Raw genomic sequence first — 19,721 nt, forward strand, 5'->3', positions numbered from 1 at the left:
GGAAATAGTAAGATAAAGAAAGAAAAATTATATATTAATAGATTCTAGCTTTGACAATTTAACTTTTTGTTGCAAATTAGATTTTTTCATTACCACTATATCCTTTGTATATGCTATATGTAATCTAATTTTTATATTTTCAGGTATTCAGTCTAAGGGCATGGTTTTAGGCTATTTTAAGCCCCTTCTACCTCTCCGTTACAAAAACCGTAGAAGTAAAAGGCGAAGCCACTGTTTTGGTAAAAATTGACAAAATCTAATCAATTTATTCTATCATAATTAATAATTTACAAATATGATTAATGATCGTATAAACTTAAATTTTATAACATATTTTTACTAACAATTAATTTTTACAGAAACTAGAAACTTTATAAATGCCAATGCAAGAATCCTTTACTTTACATTTCCTGAAACAAAATTGATAAAATGAAGGAATACTATGGAAGAAACGAGTGCTTTAACTTCAAAGAACACCAAACTATCTAGCAAATGAGATATTTTTAATGTATATCTATAATACAAAGTTGTCTGTTTGTGTGTTTGTGTGTGTGTTTGTCTGTTTGTTTGTAACGAAGGATCTCGCTAACCGCTGAACCGATCGGGTTCTCCTTAACAGGGTAGCTTCTCATAGGTCTTGGGAAGGTTTATAACTATTTTCTTGGGGGGTGGGACACCCCTAACCCCCCCCAAAAATGAAAAATCCCCCCCCTTAATTTTATTTTTTTTGAATTTTTTTAACTAAAATTAAAAATGAGGGGGGGGGCAACCCCCCCCCCAAAAAAAAATAAATTTTCGCTCCCCCCCAAAAAAATTTTTTTTTTACTATTTCTTTTAAAATCTAAAATAAGAAATTTAATTATTAAATTCGACTCTCTCCTCAAGTCCCCCTAGAGGCCTCTAGGGGCGTAGCCGCTAGTCTATAATACAAAGTAGAACGATTTCTGTCTGTCTCCTTGTTTGTCTGTTTGTTTGTAGCGAAGGATCTCGCTAACCGCTGAACCGATCGGGTTCTCCTTTATAGGGTAGCTTCTCATAGGTCCCGGGAGGGTTTATAACTATTTTCTTGGGAGTTGGGACACCCCAACCCCCACAAAAAATTAAAAATACCCCCACCCCTCAAATTGTTTTTTATTTTTAAAACTAAAATTAAAATTGTGGGGTTGGCTACCCCTCCCCCCCCCCAAAAAATCCCCCAACAAAAAAAAAATTTGAAAATTTTTCTTTTAAATCTAAAATACGAAAATTTAGTTTGATCAAACCTCTTGAGGCTAGGGGCGAAGCTGCTAGTTTTACAAATAAAATAAAAATAAATCCCATTAGATTTAATAAAAAGGATTTAATTTTGCTTTGAATAGTTCTAATCTATACCAATAACTTAGGATAAAAAATTGTCTAGGTCAAAAATTTACCTTCTCTTAAATCTTATGCCATGAGTTGAAGTTCTTTTCAAACATTTACTCCATGCTGTCCACTCTGACCAAATATTTTCATCTCTGTTATTCTCTAAACAAGAACAATAAAGTCCATTTGATTATGTAGTGCTTGTGTGGTATTCGGCAACTCTGGGCCATGCAGAAACCAAGACATTATAGTGATGCTACGCACCCAGCTAAATCCTGTTATTCTACAATTGTAAAGCCACCTGAAAATATGTCAGATAACGGTATGGATTTCATCTCTCAGTTGTCCTGCAATTGGAGGGAGGGGTGTTACCCCTCCCTCTCCCATCTTAAGCACCGGAACCTTCCCCTTCAACCACCAAGTTATCAGCACCACCTCAACCCTGAGGATAAAGGATCTAAGCCTTCCCTCACCTGATAGAATCATCCCCACACAGACTGTTGTTGTCACAGTAATCATCAAACCTTCCCTTTTTAGTACCCAGACCTACCACTCAACCCCTCTATGCTTATCTACCTATTGTGTTGTTCCATGGGCTATCCTGCCTTCCCCGGACAGGGATAGCCATCTACCTAACCATTGCAACTATCTATGTTTTACTTGTATGATTTACCCTTAACTATCTTTATTCCTAATCCATATGTATTTATATTATGTTGTACAACTTTAGCAACCCTTAGACCTTCAATAAAGGAACAACTGAATAGATGCTGTTTGTTACTTAGTGATTGTTAGAGAAGCGTAGCTTCTCTATAGTAAGGTGTCCACGTCTGTCACACTGCCGTAGTCTTTTCGAACTCTGGTGTCTGCCATTTATCCTCGGCAGATACCACAACTTTTGGTGACAGCTGTGTGAGATTACGGCAAACCACAAGTGTAGAGCAGACGCGCAGCTGAGGCTAAGGTACTCCCAGCAGTGAAACTGGCAAAACTGACACAAGCAACCTGAATTACCCACCCTGGATAGCAAGGTCTAACTCTGCATCCGGCAGTTGTGGAAGTGAAACAGCGAAACTTGACGGAGAACCGCGAGAAGCGCCGCCATCTAACGGAGAATTGAGCGCTCAAAAGGCTGAAACAGGCCTGCGGACTGGCTGAAACAGGCCAAATAAGTGCAAACGGCTGAAAATAGGCCAACATTTACTGCAAGAGATAGCAGGATCCGAACCAGCGGCGCTAGCAGGACGGGACATTCCCTGCCGCCATCAGCCGGATTCGGATACACGGCGCTGCAGGACGGGACATTCCCTGCCGCCGATAGACTGAAACAAGCCAAGGATTCGAACCAGCGGCGCCGCAGGACGGGACATTCCCTGCCGCCAACAGTCGGATTCGGATATACGGCGCTGTAGGACGGGACATTCCCTGCCGCCGATAGGCTGAAACACGCCACATAGCTGCGAGCTGCGAGCCAACATACGAGTGTAGTGTACCAAAGCAGAGAAAACTACGTCAACTCCAAGTATCCTGAGAGGCTACAGCGCAGCCACCCATCTAGAAAAGCAGATATTATATCACATTGTAGGGATTACCACCCTAGTGTGATGGTTAAACAATAGGTTTATGAGCAAGGATTGGCAAACAATTTGTTGTGTATTGTGATAAAACTAAAAATAGAACAGGCTTGGATTTGTTGTGTATTGTGATAACAACTAAAAATAGAACAGGCTTGGTAAGCAAATCTGTTATGTATTGTGATAAGGCCAAAAATAGAATCTAGATGTAATATAACAATGCCTTGATAAACAATCTAACCACCCAAGCCTCCTGCACAACAAATACACCCTTTATTCCAGAGGAAAGGGAGGGGCCCACTCTCCATTGAAGAGAATACAATCAAGGTGATATAACAATAAGCCTAGGATTAAGGAGAGAGGGCAACATTACCTCATCACACAGTTACCTCAAACCCACAGCACTCCCCCTTCCCCACAGGGGGAACGGACGGCTTTACCCCGTCCCCTCACGCGCTTCCCCCCTCCTACCCACACTTGACTAAGTCCGCCCACGGTGTGGAGCTAGCGATCGGGAGGACAGAGCGCCATTTACGGATCGCGCAACCGAGTGCGGGACATATCATAAAAATTCAACGGACAAAGCGGACCAATGAGAGAGCGAGTTGAGGGATAAGTGCGCGTTTTACCTGTGTGCGCGGATTTGACGGTGCGTAAGCGCGCTGCAAGGAAAGGAGATTTCACGCACACACACACACACACACACAGGAGAGGAGCCACTCTATAGCATACAACAGAGATATTTTTTTAGAAGAAAAACTTGCAAGCTCCTCCCTCCCTATCTACAGTGTGATAAGGAAAACTAAATCAGTTCCTCAGACCAGTTCAGACCCTCAACATCTTCCTAGCCCTGCCAACCCTACTTCAAAGCTGAGTGGTTAGTGAAACAAATATATGTATATATAAATACCCAAGTGATAAATAGTGTTGTTTTTTGTATCATGGGTGCAAGTAAGTGAATACTAACCTCACCATACAACACTGGAAACTGATATGGTAACTGAACGAAAGTACGCCCACCCTGTGGACATAGCCTGACTTGATGCCCCACACTGGGCAGTGGTGGTGTGTACCTGGACCATAGACCCTCATAGTTGTGAACTATATACAGAGGAAGCGTGATTTTTTGGAGCAAGGAGGAAAGCTAGCTAGCTCTGGGGATATTCCTATACACGTATATATATATATGGGAGTGTAGCCATATATATATAGATAGCCTACCTATCCATATATCTACTAGCGGATACGCTCCTAGAGACATCTATGGATACCTAACATATTCCCTTTTATCTCTAAGCTAAGATCCGCTGGTTATCACAGAAATCAAGAGCTATACTGGAAAGGAGAACAACTCAGGCTCAACAGTTAAACAAGACGCTGTTACCAACAGACCAACCCCCTGCTACTTATCATGGGGACGCGCCAGCCACAGAAACTCTTGAGCCAGGAGGACCGAGCCTACGGCTACGTGGACTACCACCCTAATTACACAGCTATAGTATTTATAATAGGGGTGAGCCGGCTCGAACCTCCTTGCGGCGCGGCTACTCTACTCTGCTCCTATATCTACAAGATAAGAAATTGTCAGCCCCTAGCCCGACGTGCGGCAATAGAAGACATTCCTGATTGGGCATTAACTGTGTGCCTAGGCCTGCTGCTGGCACTGTGGTGGACAGAAGTCTTCATTTGGACCATAACCACCAACATCTGTACCCCACCACTCTCTGCTTCTTCATACAAGATGCTGCTTCTGTTATTACTTTGGCCTACTGTGTTGAGTACAGTGAACATCAAACACATGCCAGGTCACAGACCCCTGGTCCCTGAGATGCCCTTGTCTGGAAGGGTGACTGAATGTCCGCTGCACAGCTCCTGTACAGTTGGTGCTCAACGTACGAGAAATGGCGATACTGGACTGGGGATTGTTGAACCTGTAGGTGTCCTCCTGGGGGTGTTGAACGATGCAACTGAGCCTAATGAGAAGGTGACAAGCTTCAGAGACTTAGTGGCCAGCCCCAAGATGGACACTACCACCAGAACTGAGACTCCAAAGGGGCCCAGCCCTAGGGCCAGTACCACCTGTTTCTGGGGTGGAAAGGTCCTCCCTGGCGCTGGCCTCACCAAGCTGGAGGATGGGGAGCTGTCCCACGGGAATAGGCTCTTCACCCAGATGCCCAACGCGTACCTGGGGGTGGGGGAGCCGCCACCCAAGCCTCTCTGGGAGCCCCCAGGCATGGAACGACTGGGGACCGGCCTAAGGATGGGGAATGGTGACCTGCTGCAGTGGAAGGCTTTACCCCGCACGGAGGGAGCAGGGTTGACCAGCAGCAGTGAGGCTGTTCCCCCACACTCCAAGACCAGATGCCTCTACTCTGTTCAACCACTGCACATGTCCCAGCCAAGTCCCCCCCATGCTGCTGAAGATGGAGGCCCACCAGGATGCAGAGCTCCAACTAGGGAAGTCAATAAGAAGGCCACCCCCTGCCAAAACCAGAACCACCGCAGGGGCTCCCCACCAGCAGCTGACGGAGCCTGGCAGGGACGCAATACCAGCTGGCAACTCTGGCCCAACTCAGGTGGCTACCAACAGCCTGCTGGCAGTCCAGAATACAGTTCAGGCTACCATCAGTATGGCATCTTCTGGGCCTTGCTGGTTCAACTGTGGGTACCTGTCCACACACTGGCCACAGGTACCCCCCAGAGATCATAGCCCCCCTTCCGACTGGCTCCATCAACGGCCTTTGCTACCAACTACCTGGCGTACCCAGAGGCAGGATCCCTCATGTGGAGAAGCACCTGCAGAAGCTAAGGCCGAGGCTGGCCTCGCCACCCAGGAGAGGAGAGCCGCTGTTGGATGGAAGGGACCTGTGTGTATGGGGAGGAGGCTGAATGTAACCAAGGAGCCACCACAAGCAGCCCAGCACTGCCTGACCCCTAGTAGGGGAGACCCTGTTTGTCAGCTGGTGCCCCAACTGGAGGAGGAGAGACCTGGCAGGTTGATACACCCTGGGGAAGCCGGACTGATGGGACCCAGCTGGACGAAGGAGCGCTGCCGCTTCAACGGCCACACAGCCGCCAAGTGTATAACCGGTTGGGACCAGGCAATGAAGAAACACCAGGCAGCCCAACAACCTGCATGCAACCAGTCTGACACCCAGGTCCACCTGGAGGGAGATGCCCAGCCGTTACCCCAACCAGCTGCCGCCGCTGGGGCCGCGGCTACCCAGGAGTCTGTGTCTCAGATTGGGACCATAGTGGCCAGGATCAACGTGCTTGGAGGAGCGGCTGAACCCAACCGGGTTGGCCTGGACCTCAGCCTCAACCACAGGGGACCGGTGTCCGTGCAGCCACCCAACATTGCGGAGCCAGAAGTCCTGTGGCCTCTGCCGGTCGGCCTCAACATGATGGTACGGGAGAGGCAAGAGGCGCTAGCCAGCGAGTCTGAGTCGATGTATGGGACGCCAACCGGCGTCGCCACCTGGAAGGAACGAGAGGTGCTTCCCTGCACCACCAAGCTGATGTCTGGGGCGACAACCGTCGCCGCCACCTGTGAAGACTGGGGGGTGCTATCCAGCGCCCCACGCTGGTGCCTGGGGCGACAACCGTCGCCGCCACCGAGAGACCTGGACCCCTGTGAAGACTGGGGGGTGCTATCCAGCGCCCCCACGCTGGTGCCTGGGGCGACAACCGTCGCCGCCACCGAGATACCTGGACCCCGGAACGAGCCCGCAGCCCCAGAGGAAGGGGTGACACCCGTCACCCCCAGTCAGCCAGAGCCCCCAGCCAGCAGGGAGGGTCCAGCTGTCCCTCACCCTCAACTGCATCCAGCTGTCTACCTCCCTCAACCAAGCCAGGGTAATTGTATTGCACTGGTGTACCAGGAAGGTTGTGCTGGGTCAAACTTGCCTGCGCCCCCTGCATCTGCCCCAGGAACCAGGATATCAGCCATTACCAGCCAAACTGAAGAAGCTGTGACCGCGGCCTGGGGAGTAACTCCACTAGATGCGCCAAGTGCCGAGCCTAACCATAGAAGTAGAGGATCCCCAACAATTATGTCTACCCAAGATGGAGACGATGTGCCTGGACACCTTCAGGCTAGGGGAGGAAATCCGGAGCCTTGTGCCTCCAGTCCACCAGCAGCAGTGGCCGTGGATGGGCCTGTCCCCCAGCCAACTAGAGCGGAGCCACCCTTGCAGATCCAAGACAGCCTCCGGCACAGGGGATGGACGGTTACCTTCCCCTACCCTGCAGGTCTGACTGCCATGCACCACCCTGCCAATGTCCAGGATGAGCCTGAGGGAGGCAACGTTCCTACAGTATGGCAACCACCACCTGCCCGCGTTGACAGAGACCCCGGAAGCCGAATGAACCTGACCAGCCCCGAGGGCGAAGAAGCTGCGCCTGCATCCAGTAGCCAGCCTGCCAGCAGCAAGGTGACCAACACGATGGAGACCACCAGCTCAGTAGAGAAACCTGAAGAGGTGTATACCAGGCGGCTGTTGGTCCAAGCCCCCTCATGTGCTGTGCCACCCCTGGAGGTTGCCAGGGTGGCCTCAGAGGTACACATCCAACGGCCAGAACATCCAACAGGACCAGCTACTCTAGCAGGTATAGCAGATTCCGTTCGACCTGGGGAGGGCTGGAGTCTACCACCGTTCAGCAGCTGGTATCCTGGCGGACCCACTCCACAAGGACAACAAACTGAAGGCCTCAACCACTGTCGGAAGTCTGGCGGTGCAGACAACCCCTCCCAGCCTTCCGAGGGGAGAGTTGTGGTATTCGGCAACTCTGGGCCATGCAGAAACCAAGACATTATAGTGATGCTACGCACCCAGCTAAATCCTGTTATTCTACAATTGTAAAGCCACCTGAAAATATGTCAGATAACGGTATGGATTTCATCTCTCAGTTGTCCTGCAATTGGAGGGAGGGGTGTTACCCCTCCCTCTCCCATCTTAAGCACCGGAACCTTCCCCTTCAACCACCAAGTTATCAGCACCACCTCAACCCTGAGGATAAAGGATCTAAGCCTTCCCTCACCTGATAGAATCATCCCCACACAGACTGTTGTTGTCACAGTAATCATCAAACCTTCCCTTTTTAGTACCCAGACCTACCACTCAACCCCTCTATGCTTATCTACCTATTGTGTTGTTCCATGGGCTATCCTGCCTTCCCCGGACAGGGATAGCCATCTACCTAACCATTGCAACTATCTATGTTTTACTTGTATGATTTACCCTTAACTATCTTTATTCCTAATCCATATGTATTTATATTATGTTGTACAACTTTAGTAACCCTTAGACCTTCAATAAAGGAACAACTGAATAGATGCTGTTTGTTACTTAGTGATTGTTAGAGAAGCGTAGCTTCTCTATAGTAAGGTGTCCACGTCTGTCACACTGCCGTAGTCTTTTCGAACTCTGGTGTCTGCCATTTATCCTCGGCGGATACCACACTTGTGCTGCAATACCAAGGAATATTAATTAAAGATAATCTACTTGCTTGTATTTAGTTCATAGGAATGCGTAGATTTTTTTCAAACTAAGATGTTCCCGATTATTCACAATAATGAATTCATAAAAGTTTCAATAATAAAGTCGAGCAATCTGATTACACCCATATGAAGGCAGAACATTTTGAACTTTAACTTTAATTTTATCACCTCTGCTCGATTTTTCATTTGACTTTTCTTCTTTACTTTTTTGTATTGGATTTTTTATTTCACCATTGACTAAATTATTCTTAGCAGCACTTCTTTTTCTTCTGAATAAATATTGAAAAAAATTTAAAACCATCAGTAGCAACTTTTTTAAAGTGTTAAAATTTAATATTCAATATTTTTATTTGTTCAGTGAAAGTTCAATGTGTTATTGAGCCATAATACTTTCAGAACAAAAGAAAGTAATAGTTCAAATATTTCTAAAATATAGCAAATGAAGTGAGATAAAGAGAAGAAAATAAGAAGTCAAAATTACAAGGGATACTTAAAAACTAAACAAATATTTTCACAATTAATTTCTGAAAGTGTCACAATTTACCTTCCTTGATAAAATGGTGATGTCTGCCAACCTGGCCTGGAAAATTATTAATACATTATTTCTTTAAAACTTTAGTTTGATTTCAAGGCATTTTTCATTTATTTTAGTTGTGCATAAAATTGTGTATTTCTAAAATTGCAAAATATTATGAGTTTTTCAAATGATATCTAATAAGATTTTACATTTGTTGTGCAGGTTGTTTAGGTGGTGTTTGCCAGCTTGCCCTGATAATAAATTTAAATTATTCCTTTTCTTGTATATCAAAATTGATAAATTACTTTTTTCATAAACTTTAATATCTTTTTTATACTGAAACATAGAATTAAACAGTAAATATACCCATTGAAATCATTATACTGCTGTTTACCATAATTTTTGGTGTCCCAACTACCAGTCAATAATCTAAATATTTTAGGATAACCTATAAATATATGATCATATTAATGTTTGTCTATTAATTGTGGTGCTAGATCGATTCCTAGATTTTTATGATGGTTGCGCCATTTTAAAGTTTCATGATTTCTCTATTTCATCAAGTTTATTGTTTATTGTATGACACTGCTCTGAAGTAAATTTTTTTCCGATATCCATTCAAACATTTTTAGCTTAGCTACTTATGGATGTTGTCATCCTTGTTAACTTTTCATCTCTTTTTTCTGTCTCTATGTTTGTCAGTGTTTCACTGTATATTTTGCTTAAACATTTTAAACAGCTTCACCATTTGTAGATGTAGTCATGCTTTTAATACTTAAAATTTTACCTATCATTTGTGTAGGGTTGTTGATTTGTTTTTGTATCCCAATTACTAGATCTTGGCCTTATAAAAGCAAATTTATTTGTTTAGAAACTCTATGACTCTTTTTTTCTGACTTCCTGACTGTCTATCTTTTGGGTATATGTGTTTTACTCAGGTTAAATTTAGAATAATCTGATAAAAAAATCATATAAAAACTCCCTTGACCAAAACATATTTACTCTCTATGTATCACTTTCTTCATCCAATTGTCTATGATACATGGGTGGAATAAGAATAACTTATGTGTATCTCAGAGGGGCATATAAAATTTCTTGTGAATATTTCTCCTTAAAATCCGTATTTGTTTGTCCTTTGTTCTGTTTTGTTGATCTTTAATCTTTATATTATAATAAATTTTGTATTCCTGTACTTTACATATGCCACATATACAGTCATTCATTTATATTATAAATGTGTGTATAGTATCAATATACTCATATTTATTTAAAAAGTGCAATGTCAATAAATAAAAACCTGGAATTTATATTTTCTGGTTCTTTTCTCTGTATATAAGCATTCCATTTGACATTGTTACTAATTAAAATTTATTATATGGTTTTATAATAATGTTGTTTTAATTCAGGTTTTGTTATAAAAAAAACAATTTAAAGGAATTTCAAGGAAAAAACACTGATGTGATTCAATTCTTCATAACTAATACTAATTTATTCAAATCTTATAATGTTTAATTTGTACCTAGGATCTTTGTCTGTATTTTGATTTCTATTGTTATGAGAATTCCAGTCTCCATTATTGGTTCTATATGATTGTTGATAAGTACCCCAGCTTCCAGAACTTTTTCTAGCAAGTAAATACTTTTTAAATTACAGTATATTTTTATAATTTGTCTGTTTATGAATTAATTTGTGTATACTTGTTGAATTATTTTTATTTCAAATTACCCTGAATCTATATTTGTTTGTTTGTTTCTATCATAAGTATTCCATTTGACAGGCATTTTTCTATGGTATTCATTTTTAATGATTTTGATTACTTACATATATCATAATTTATCATTAATTTCAAAAAGAATATATTTACCCAAGATCTTTATTCATTGGGGGATTCATTATTGGTTTCCAGCTAGCAGAACTTATTCTTTTAAAAATTAAGCTTTGAACGATTTTAGTTACAAATACTATAATTAAACCTAAATATTGGTTGTTATTTGCACATTTTTAAGTTTGTAAACTTAATTATTAAGTTTCAAAATTGGAATTGCTTGGTCATCATGTAAGTTAAAGATAAAACCTGTAATTTAAACATCATGAATATTAATTACCCTACCTTGGGATTTGAGTTTCATATTGTTTGGGGGAATCTTCATTTGAAGTATCAGGCTCACATTTCTCATCTGAGGACTTGTCTAATTTAACAAGATTGAAAATTTAAAAACATTATTGTGATGAAGATATTAAAACCAAAAAAATAGATTGTGAACAAAGTTATTTTTGTTATTTATAAAAGATTTTAAGTATTCTGACTGTGAACTTTTAATAATTTCCTGGTGTTCTATTTGTCCAAATTTTCATATATTCTTACAAATTCTTTACCTTGATCTTGAACAAGATTTCTGTTATCATCAACTCTAGTAATAGGTTCATTACCTTCATCACTATCAATGTAAATTTGGGGAATATAGTCACTTCTTGATTGTGTGTTGGAGGGTAATCTTATATTTTGTTTATTTTGTACTTTAATTGGATTAAATGTATCTGAGTCTGCTACATCATTGATCACATCATTTAGAATACTTTTATAGTCATCATCTAGATTTAACTTCTCTGAACTTGCCTTTTACAAAGAGGGATTAGTCAATGAAATACAATTAATTCCTTGAGTAGAAAGTTAAAGGGTTTAATACAGAAATTGATTATAAGTATTTTTTTGTGGGGGGGGGGGGGAAGGGGGGGAGAAATTGATGATTTTATCTCATTGATTTATCTCTCTATCCATGCCTTTAGTTGATAATTTTTGGTGGCTGAGGAAGTTTTATCAGTTTTTGCTTTCCATACACCTGATTTGTTCATAGGCTCAGCACTGTATATAATAAATAATTATATTGAGTACATATAAATTTTATGAATGTATATTCATAAGTAGAAATAAACAACATAATTCTATATGCAAAAATATACAATATTCATAATACATATAGTTTTAAATTATCATTTCAAGTAGCTTTTATACTATTTGATTTAAATAATTGTCCTTTCACATATTTTCATTTTCCTTACTCTGTATCATCAGCTACTAAGTTGTCATCATAGTTTGTATCTTCTAGAGAACCATTTTTACTAAATATTTCAAATTAAAATACAATCATCATAAAGGTGAGTAAAAAGGAATGTTAGTTAAAAAATTTTCATATCAAGGATTAATAGCCAAGGCTGCAACAGTTGCTGCCAAAATTTAGCCCTGCAGCTGCAAATGAATTATGATTTTGTGGCTAAGTCTGTTAAAGTTGCATCATCAAAAAAAGGGAAAAAATTTTAATATTTATATTTTATGCCATTTCTAGAAAATACTAATATACATAAGATTATTAAAATGCTCATTACATATTGAATTGGCAGCAGATAGGCTCATATATTCAATTGCTTCTCTTACAAAAAAATACCTGATTTTTTCACATTGGTACTCCTTTCCTTAAAGTTTTCTTTATTAAACATAAATATATGTTTACATTAAATCTATATAAAGCTAAATTCTTAAACTATCAAATTTTGTGGAGAGTTTGGGAATTTTTCATGAAATTGTAATACCTGTCTTTTTACAAAATTCCTCTATTGTACATTTCCAATCACAAAACCTATCTGAATACTAATAAAAGATTAAGAGTTATGACAATGAAATACATCTCTCTCTTTTCATCCCCCCCCCCCCCTTATCCTTCTCTTTCTATAATTGTTTGTTACTCTTTTTTAATATCTTTCGTTTTTCCCTCTGTGTCTCTCACTCTTATTCTCTCTTCCTCAATGTGAACTCTTAAATACCTATATTTGCGACAACTTTTACTACACAAAATTTTCCTTTTTTAACATTTACTAAATGCCCTGATTCATAGCTTCAAGATCCATGTCAGATCTATATAGGAAATACACTTTTATGGGTGAGCTCGTATACTATATTATTACAAACAGATCTGATATTTTTTTTATGTAATCAATGAATCATTATTTTCAAATTGCTATAAAAGGATCAGGTTTGAATCAGTCTTACATTACATCTGTCTAAAAGCTAAAGATAACAAGAATGATAATGAAAATTACCACATTTATTAGAGCTTTGTCTTTCATATTCATTCTAAAATATAGAAAATACTCCACATGATAATATTTTACATATTTACAATGCAGCATTTGAAAAGTAGGCAGAATTAACACAGAATTGAAAAATAGGACCAATATAGTCCAATATATTTATCTTTAACTTTTGTTAGCTTTTATTTATTTGTTTACAAAATATACCAATCTCTTTTGATCTCTCTCCTTTTTCTCTCTCTACATTTAGGGTTGTTCTGTCCGTCTGTAAATATCTCCTATCATTAATTTACTTGTTATAATAGTCCTATTGGTTTTAAACTTGGTATAAGGATTCTTGTAACAGTTAGGAACGACCTATTAACTTTTTGTAGGTTTGCTACAATACTTTTTTTATTCCAAATTAGAGTAAAACACTAGAGGGGGAAGTGGTTAAATAACTGTATATCCCAATCCCAAGGACTTTATGACGAATCTCAATTGGGTCTTTGAAAATCAACCAATAGTGTAAGGAATATTAACAGCCAGGTAGCAGAAAACAATTTGCAAGCAGACAAAAAAGGTCCTTGGAAAATGGGGGCAGGTACTTATCTTTATGTACATCTATAATATAGATCTGTTACCTCCATAACTGAACACATTGACAGCGACCATCTAAAAACATTCGTTAAGATGTTTAAAAAGAGAACCAAATAGAAAGCAGCATTACATACAGAAATGCAGAAGGAAAGACAGACAGACTTGCTAGCAAAGACAGACAATCAATAATGATTTTGTCAAATATTTGCCAAGTGTTAAAAAATCAAGTATTATACATAGAAGAAATGGAAAAGTAAAACTTGTGAGAAAAAGAAAGGTCAAATACAGAAACACTTGTAGAGAAGCTTTGCTACTATAGTAAAAAAAGCTAAAAGACAAAAACATAAAAAAAATTTGTTTACCTAAGTGAACACATTCTTCTTGTGTTTTACATTTCCATGAACAAAAATATGCTGGCAACTAAGTAAACATAAGTTTATTCAAAAAACGAACAAGCTATTATCCCCTTTTGTTTTCTATATACTATATTGGATTAAAATATATACAATTTATTTCAAAATAATGGTTTCTTATTAGTATATAATCTGGGACCAATGGGGTGGGGGATATAGATTATCATTTTGGCTAATGAAGTAAAAGAGACAAACATCTTTTACTCCTCCTCTCCCCCCTGGAAGTCTTGTGTGGATTACAACACCCCACCTTCATTTGGCTTGGACAATGGGCTCTGTCTGTAAGTTAAATTCCACCCCCCCCCCCCCTTTTGATACTCTCCCTAGAAAGGGTTACACAACTCTCGCCCTATGGTTGAGACAAACCATTTAAACTGCAGTTCCACAAAATCAGTTTTAATAGGTCAAAGTGTCTTAAAATTAATTGATTTTCTTACTTTAATTGTTGGCATCTTATTATCATTGATATCTTTCTTGGAATCCTTATCATTATTATCATCCAATTTATCCATACTAGTAACTCGTTGGGAATCAACAGTCCCATTTACAGTTGGTGCATAGCCTTTAAAAAGTCAGAAATCAAATTTTAGCAGGGAGGAAGGCAATATTAAACTCTGCATTACACAGGTCCCAAAAGATTTTAAATAAGGTAATGTTGTTTCAAAAACTTTGAGTACTTAAATTGTCTATTGTGTATTATCTTATTCCTCAGGATCTCAGAGTTTTAATTTGAATCAATTGACAATCTATAATTTAATGTGCAGGATGTTTGTTTGTCCATTCAAGATCTAGAAAACTGTTAGACTGATAAGTATTGCTTTTCAAGGATATACAATACATTCTTATGATTCTTTGTTTTTGGGATATTTATGGACACCATCATTCAGAAAACGAGTACTGTTTTCTTTTTATCAATTAATCAAAAAATTTCTTTACCTTTAGTAAGAAGTCGGTTAATGCTGGTTTCCTTAGTTGGATCAAAATCCTGTTTAAATAATTGTATTTTTAAAAGCAAAGATTTTCTATAATTAGCGTCGGTCCGTAGGACGTCCAAGCTTTAATTTTTCTTCAAAAAATTCAAACTTCAAAATTTGTGGGTGGGCGGTAATAACCCCTTTACTCCCCCCCCCCCCCATTGGACGTCCTTGTAGCGGGTTTTGTCGTATTTTCACAGTAGCTTCTGTGAGGTTATTTTAGGTTAGGTTTGATTAGGTAAATGTTAATGACTGCCCGCAGATTAGGAATTTGGCCCCGCAGGGGCTAGAAATAGGAGAAAAGCTACTATGAAAACACAATTATTTTTCATTTCATGATTAAAAAGTTTTTAAAAGTGTCTTTTTGTGAATATGTTCCTTGGAATAATTTAGATAAATTTTAGGTACTTGCTTACATGTGGTAGACTGGAGCACCGAAAACCCCCCCCCCCCCCCGCTTAGTTTTGACAAAAATCAAAACTAAGGGGGGGGTAGTTTTTTAATGTCTGGAAAACGGCAAGGAGGAAAAGTGCTCAGCAAGGCAAAGACTTAACCCCCCCCCTTAATTTTGAAGAAAATCAAAAATAAGGGGGGGGTAGTTTTTTCACTGTACAACACGCCAGAAAGTTGAGTGAGGTAAATCAAGAAAATCCAGTATACCAGAAGGGAAACCTTATTACAGGGATATTCATGTTTTGGGGCATAATTTCCTTATTTATTGACTTTGGCCAGTAAATAAGGAAATTATGCCCCAAAACATGAATATCCCTGTAATAAGGTTTCCCCTCTGGTATACTGGATTTACTTGATTTACCTCACTCAACTTTCTAGCGTGTTGTACAGTGAAAAAACTACCCCCCCCTTATTTTTGATTTTCTTCAAGATTAAGGGGGGGGTTAAAAACTACCCCCCCCCTTATTTTTGATTTTTGTCAAAACTAAGCGGGGGGGGGGGGGTTTCGGTGCTCCGGTCTTCACATGTAAGCAAGCACCAAATTTTATTTAGTGTAAATTTACTTTGTTCTGATGAGGATCATCTTCAAGCGGAACTTTTACATCTTTTTCATCATCCACTAAATCTTTTAAAAGTTTTTTTAAATAAAAATTAACAAAAAGTAATTTTAAAAATATATATGTAATATATTGTTATATAAAAGTAACATGATGTCTATCTGTGTGAGTGTTTGTATGTATCTGTGATCTTGTTAACCAACGCACCGATGTGGTTCTTCTTTACATACATAATACATATGTCCTGTGAAGGTTTATAACTATGTTGTTGAAGTCGAGGGTACAACAACACTTCCAAAAGAATTCAGCTCAAGAAACAAAATGACCCTCTCCAATTTCTTTTTTACTTTATCTTTTTAAACTAAAATTTAAAAGGGGGGACGGGGATAACTTCCCAACCCTTCTCCACTTAAAGTGCTCCTAGAGGTTTCTACAGGTGTACACACAGACACAGATCCTGTTACTTTCATACAAGGAGTGAAAAACTCTACCAGTTAAATTTTTAAACAGTGTTTTAAGTAAATCCATGGTTTCTTCGGGGGATTTGGTCGTTTCATCAGAGCTGTTTTCATGGTTTTGTAAGGAATATTTTGCAGATAAACATATGAACTAAATAAACATTATATTAAAAGTTTTCCAGTATGGCTTAGAAACCGAATAATATCCGCTGGATTTGAACTAGGTTTCAGCCATACCGAAAAATCAGACAATTTTTTACAAATATCAAAATAAAAATCATAAAATCGGGGCTAACAAACAGATTTTATCTTATAACTTTTCTTTTATTACCCGCGGAAAGATGTCAATATTACGATCCGTTAAATAACTTTAAAAGTAGCAGTGATACTGTTTAAATGTGCTTGTTCGCCTGTCCCTATGATATTTTTCAATCAGTTATGCAAGAGTATAAAGTAATATATAGACAAGTAAGTAATGAAATCTTTACAACTGAACAAAACCGAAAACGGTCATGGATGCGTAGATGTATGTATATTTGACATAATTGAACAATGAATTAAAAACATATATTACATTTACAGAGAGAAAGAAAGATTTTTTTATTCAATTAACGTTTTCCCCAACATCCTTTGATTTGAAGAAGAAATGGGTAAAAACAAGGATGACAACATCCATAAAAGCGAAGCACTGAAACGGTAGGACAAACGGACAGACATTAACACTTAAATATTGTCAGAACTAAATAATCAGAATATAAATATATAAGAGTCGAAGCAAAATTCTAAGTAAATTTGTTGAAAAACTGCTTTATACAGGATAATGTTTATGGACATACCTACATTTTTAGGACTTGATTATAGAGTTGCTTCGCTTATAACATTATACTTTGTTCTCCCAGGAATCAATATACCAAATTCAGATCAATCGGATGATTTGATCACATAAAAATTTGTTGTTAAAAAAGTAAAAAAAAAATCAACACGTTTAAAAAGAACGTACGGACATTTTGGTAATGATTATAGAGTTGCTACGCTTTCTAAATCGTACCTAACTATTAAAGGAATCACCATGCAAAATTTGAAATCGATAGGACAATTCTAACATGCCTAAATTAACGAAAAAAGCTATTCGTTACGGACGGACGGACCGACCCTAATTATAGAAAAGCTTCGCTTTAAAAAAATGAAAATTGGTTATAGATTACAATCTATGAAAAAAAAATATTACAAATTTATTGCATCGAAGGAAACATAAAAAATCGAGTAATTAAAAATGAAATTAGTTGTACCCTAATCTACTCAAATAGTTTTGACTCTATGAGCACTCTAATACTCTAACAAAACCCGCGACCGTGGCTCAATACGTAGCTCATTCTCTCGTCGCCGGGGAGGTGATAAGTAGGTTCGAATCTCGGCTTAATACCGCGTCATAACTAAAGACATTAAAAATACTGCTGTTATGTCATGTGCGTTAGAGTAGGGGGATAGCCTTGGCCATGCACAGTTAGGACTTTTAAGACAAAGGTTGTACAATCAAAGGGTTGGTTGTCTATAGGGCAAATTAATGCTTTACACTGCAATTAGGACCAAGCCCCTAGAGCTCACTATATACTCTAATAAGGTATACAGATTGTTGTTGGAATGAGTCAGAGAGTGAGGGTAGCGGATACTTATAGAGGCGTTACGCATCTAAAAACATTACCAATAAGAAATATTTAATCATTATACATGAAGTCACAGCCTAGTATCTTATTTATATAACTTGACACTAGGATATTAAAATCAATACTTAAAAGAAATAAAATATTTCAGTGGCTATTAATTACTGTCATTAATTTGATACAAAACAAATAGCAATGCTCAGAGAGGATCAATATAGTAAGACAAGAATGACGACATTACAAAAGCGGAGCTCTGAAACCAGTAGGAAGGACAGACGAACTATAACTCTTGTAAAGTTTCAGAACGTGTAATAAGCAAAATATCAATGCATAATTCTAAACAAAATTGTAAGTAAATATGCTGAAAAACTTCTTAAGATAGAATACTGTTTAAGAAAATACTTTCATTTTTAAAACTTGTTTATAGAGATGCTTCGTTTTTAATATTGTACCTTGTGGTATTAGGAATCAGTATTCCAAAAATCAAATTTTTAGGATAATTATAACATACAGAAATGTGTTGTTAAAAAAGTAAAAACTCACCATGTTTTATATGGACGTACGGACTTTCTAGTAACGATTAAAAAGTTGCTACGCTACTTATATCGTGCCTAATTGTAATAGAAATCATCATGCCAAGTTTAAAATCGATATGACAATTTTACATGCCTAAATTAACGAAAAGAGATATCCGATACGGATGTACAGACGGACGGACAATTTCAAAGTGTAGAGTAGCTTTGCTACTAATAAAGACAAATAATACTATCAATCCTATACAGGGATACTAGCCAGCGGCTTCGGCCCCAGAGGGGGAGGGTAGGTAAAAAGGTCAAAATTGTTTTTTACAATTTAGGTTTGTTTTAAAAGTTTTAGCAATCAAGGGGAGATTTCTCTTAAGAGAGTGGAGGTATCCTTTTTAAAAAAACAGAAGTATCATTTTATAAAGCGTCTCAAAAATCAGCCATGTGACGTAATATAAATAAGGGATTATCTATCTCTTTTATAGGGGTTTTCTTTCACACTTCTCCTCTCATCTCCCTCATTTTTATGGCGTCACATGGCTGATTTTTGAGACACTTTGTAAAGTTACTAAGACTGACCCACATCCTGTTAAATACTTATATACAAGGCCAATATTAATTGCATTTTGCTGACATAAAAACACAAATGGCCAGTAGAGCTTATCAAGGCTATAAAAAAAACCAAGAAATATATTTATTAAGAATAAACAAGAGATTAAATTCCAAGGTAATAGCTATCATAAAAATTATTTTCAATCTATGAGGTAACAGAAGGGGGATATTGAACTGTAAATTACACTGGTATCCAATGTTTTTTTTTCAGGGAAATGGGAATGTGATTTTGACTAACAATTCTTAGTAAAAATTCCCCCACAACCCCGTTTCTTTATTTCTCGCCTTTATGTCCACTCCCCTTTACTAACACCGTTTTACACCGGCCGACTCAACGCCAACAAAATATTTAATGTTCGGCAATTTCAAATGGAAATAATTGGCTGAATAGCAGCCCATCTGGTTTTATTACTACCTCGTAATTTCCAGGGATAATGGATGGGAAACATATAAAAATATATTAATTCAA

At 38.4% G+C, this 19,721-nt stretch overlaps 2 protein-coding genes across 2 annotated transcripts; both read right to left on the reverse strand.

Annotated features, from left to right (window-relative positions):
• Positions 1–232: 232 nt before the first annotated feature.
• Positions 233–11,550, reverse strand: LOC145305670 (uncharacterized). Its single transcript, XM_080147383.1, has 13 exons — positions 11,312–11,550; positions 11,046–11,124; positions 10,800–10,856; positions 10,661–10,720; positions 10,455–10,559; positions 10,233–10,292; positions 9,723–9,779; positions 9,302–9,364; positions 9,145–9,186; positions 8,963–8,998; positions 8,587–8,687; positions 1,413–1,506; positions 233–410 (listed from the first exon to the last, which is right to left on the reverse strand). The coding sequence occupies exons 3-13, from the start codon at positions 10,826–10,828 to the stop codon at positions 347–349; spliced, it is 711 nt and encodes a 236-aa protein (XP_080003509.1). The 5' UTR covers positions 10,829–10,856; positions 11,046–11,124; positions 11,312–11,550; the 3' UTR covers positions 233–346.
• Positions 11,551–11,698: 148 nt separating this feature from the next.
• On the reverse strand, positions 11,699–18,301 carry LOC145305375 (uncharacterized). The gene is made up of 12 exons (XM_080146992.1): positions 18,158–18,301; positions 16,489–16,606; positions 16,004–16,065; positions 14,950–14,998; positions 14,451–14,575; positions 13,963–14,020; positions 13,645–13,675; positions 13,031–13,064; positions 12,524–12,581; positions 12,379–12,406; positions 11,996–12,055; positions 11,699–11,798 (listed from the first exon to the last, which is right to left on the reverse strand). The coding sequence occupies exons 1-12, from the start codon at positions 18,176–18,178 to the stop codon at positions 11,699–11,701; spliced, it is 744 nt and encodes a 247-aa protein (XP_080003118.1). The 5' UTR covers positions 18,179–18,301.
• Between the last annotated feature and the right edge of the window lie 1,420 nt (positions 18,302–19,721).

Source organism: Acartia tonsa, chromosome 14, assembly GCF_053477335.1.
Source record: "Acartia tonsa isolate MP-2025a chromosome 14, ASM5347733v1, whole genome shotgun sequence".
NCBI classification, from domain to species: Eukaryota; Metazoa; Arthropoda; class Copepoda; order Calanoida; family Acartiidae; genus Acartia; species Acartia tonsa.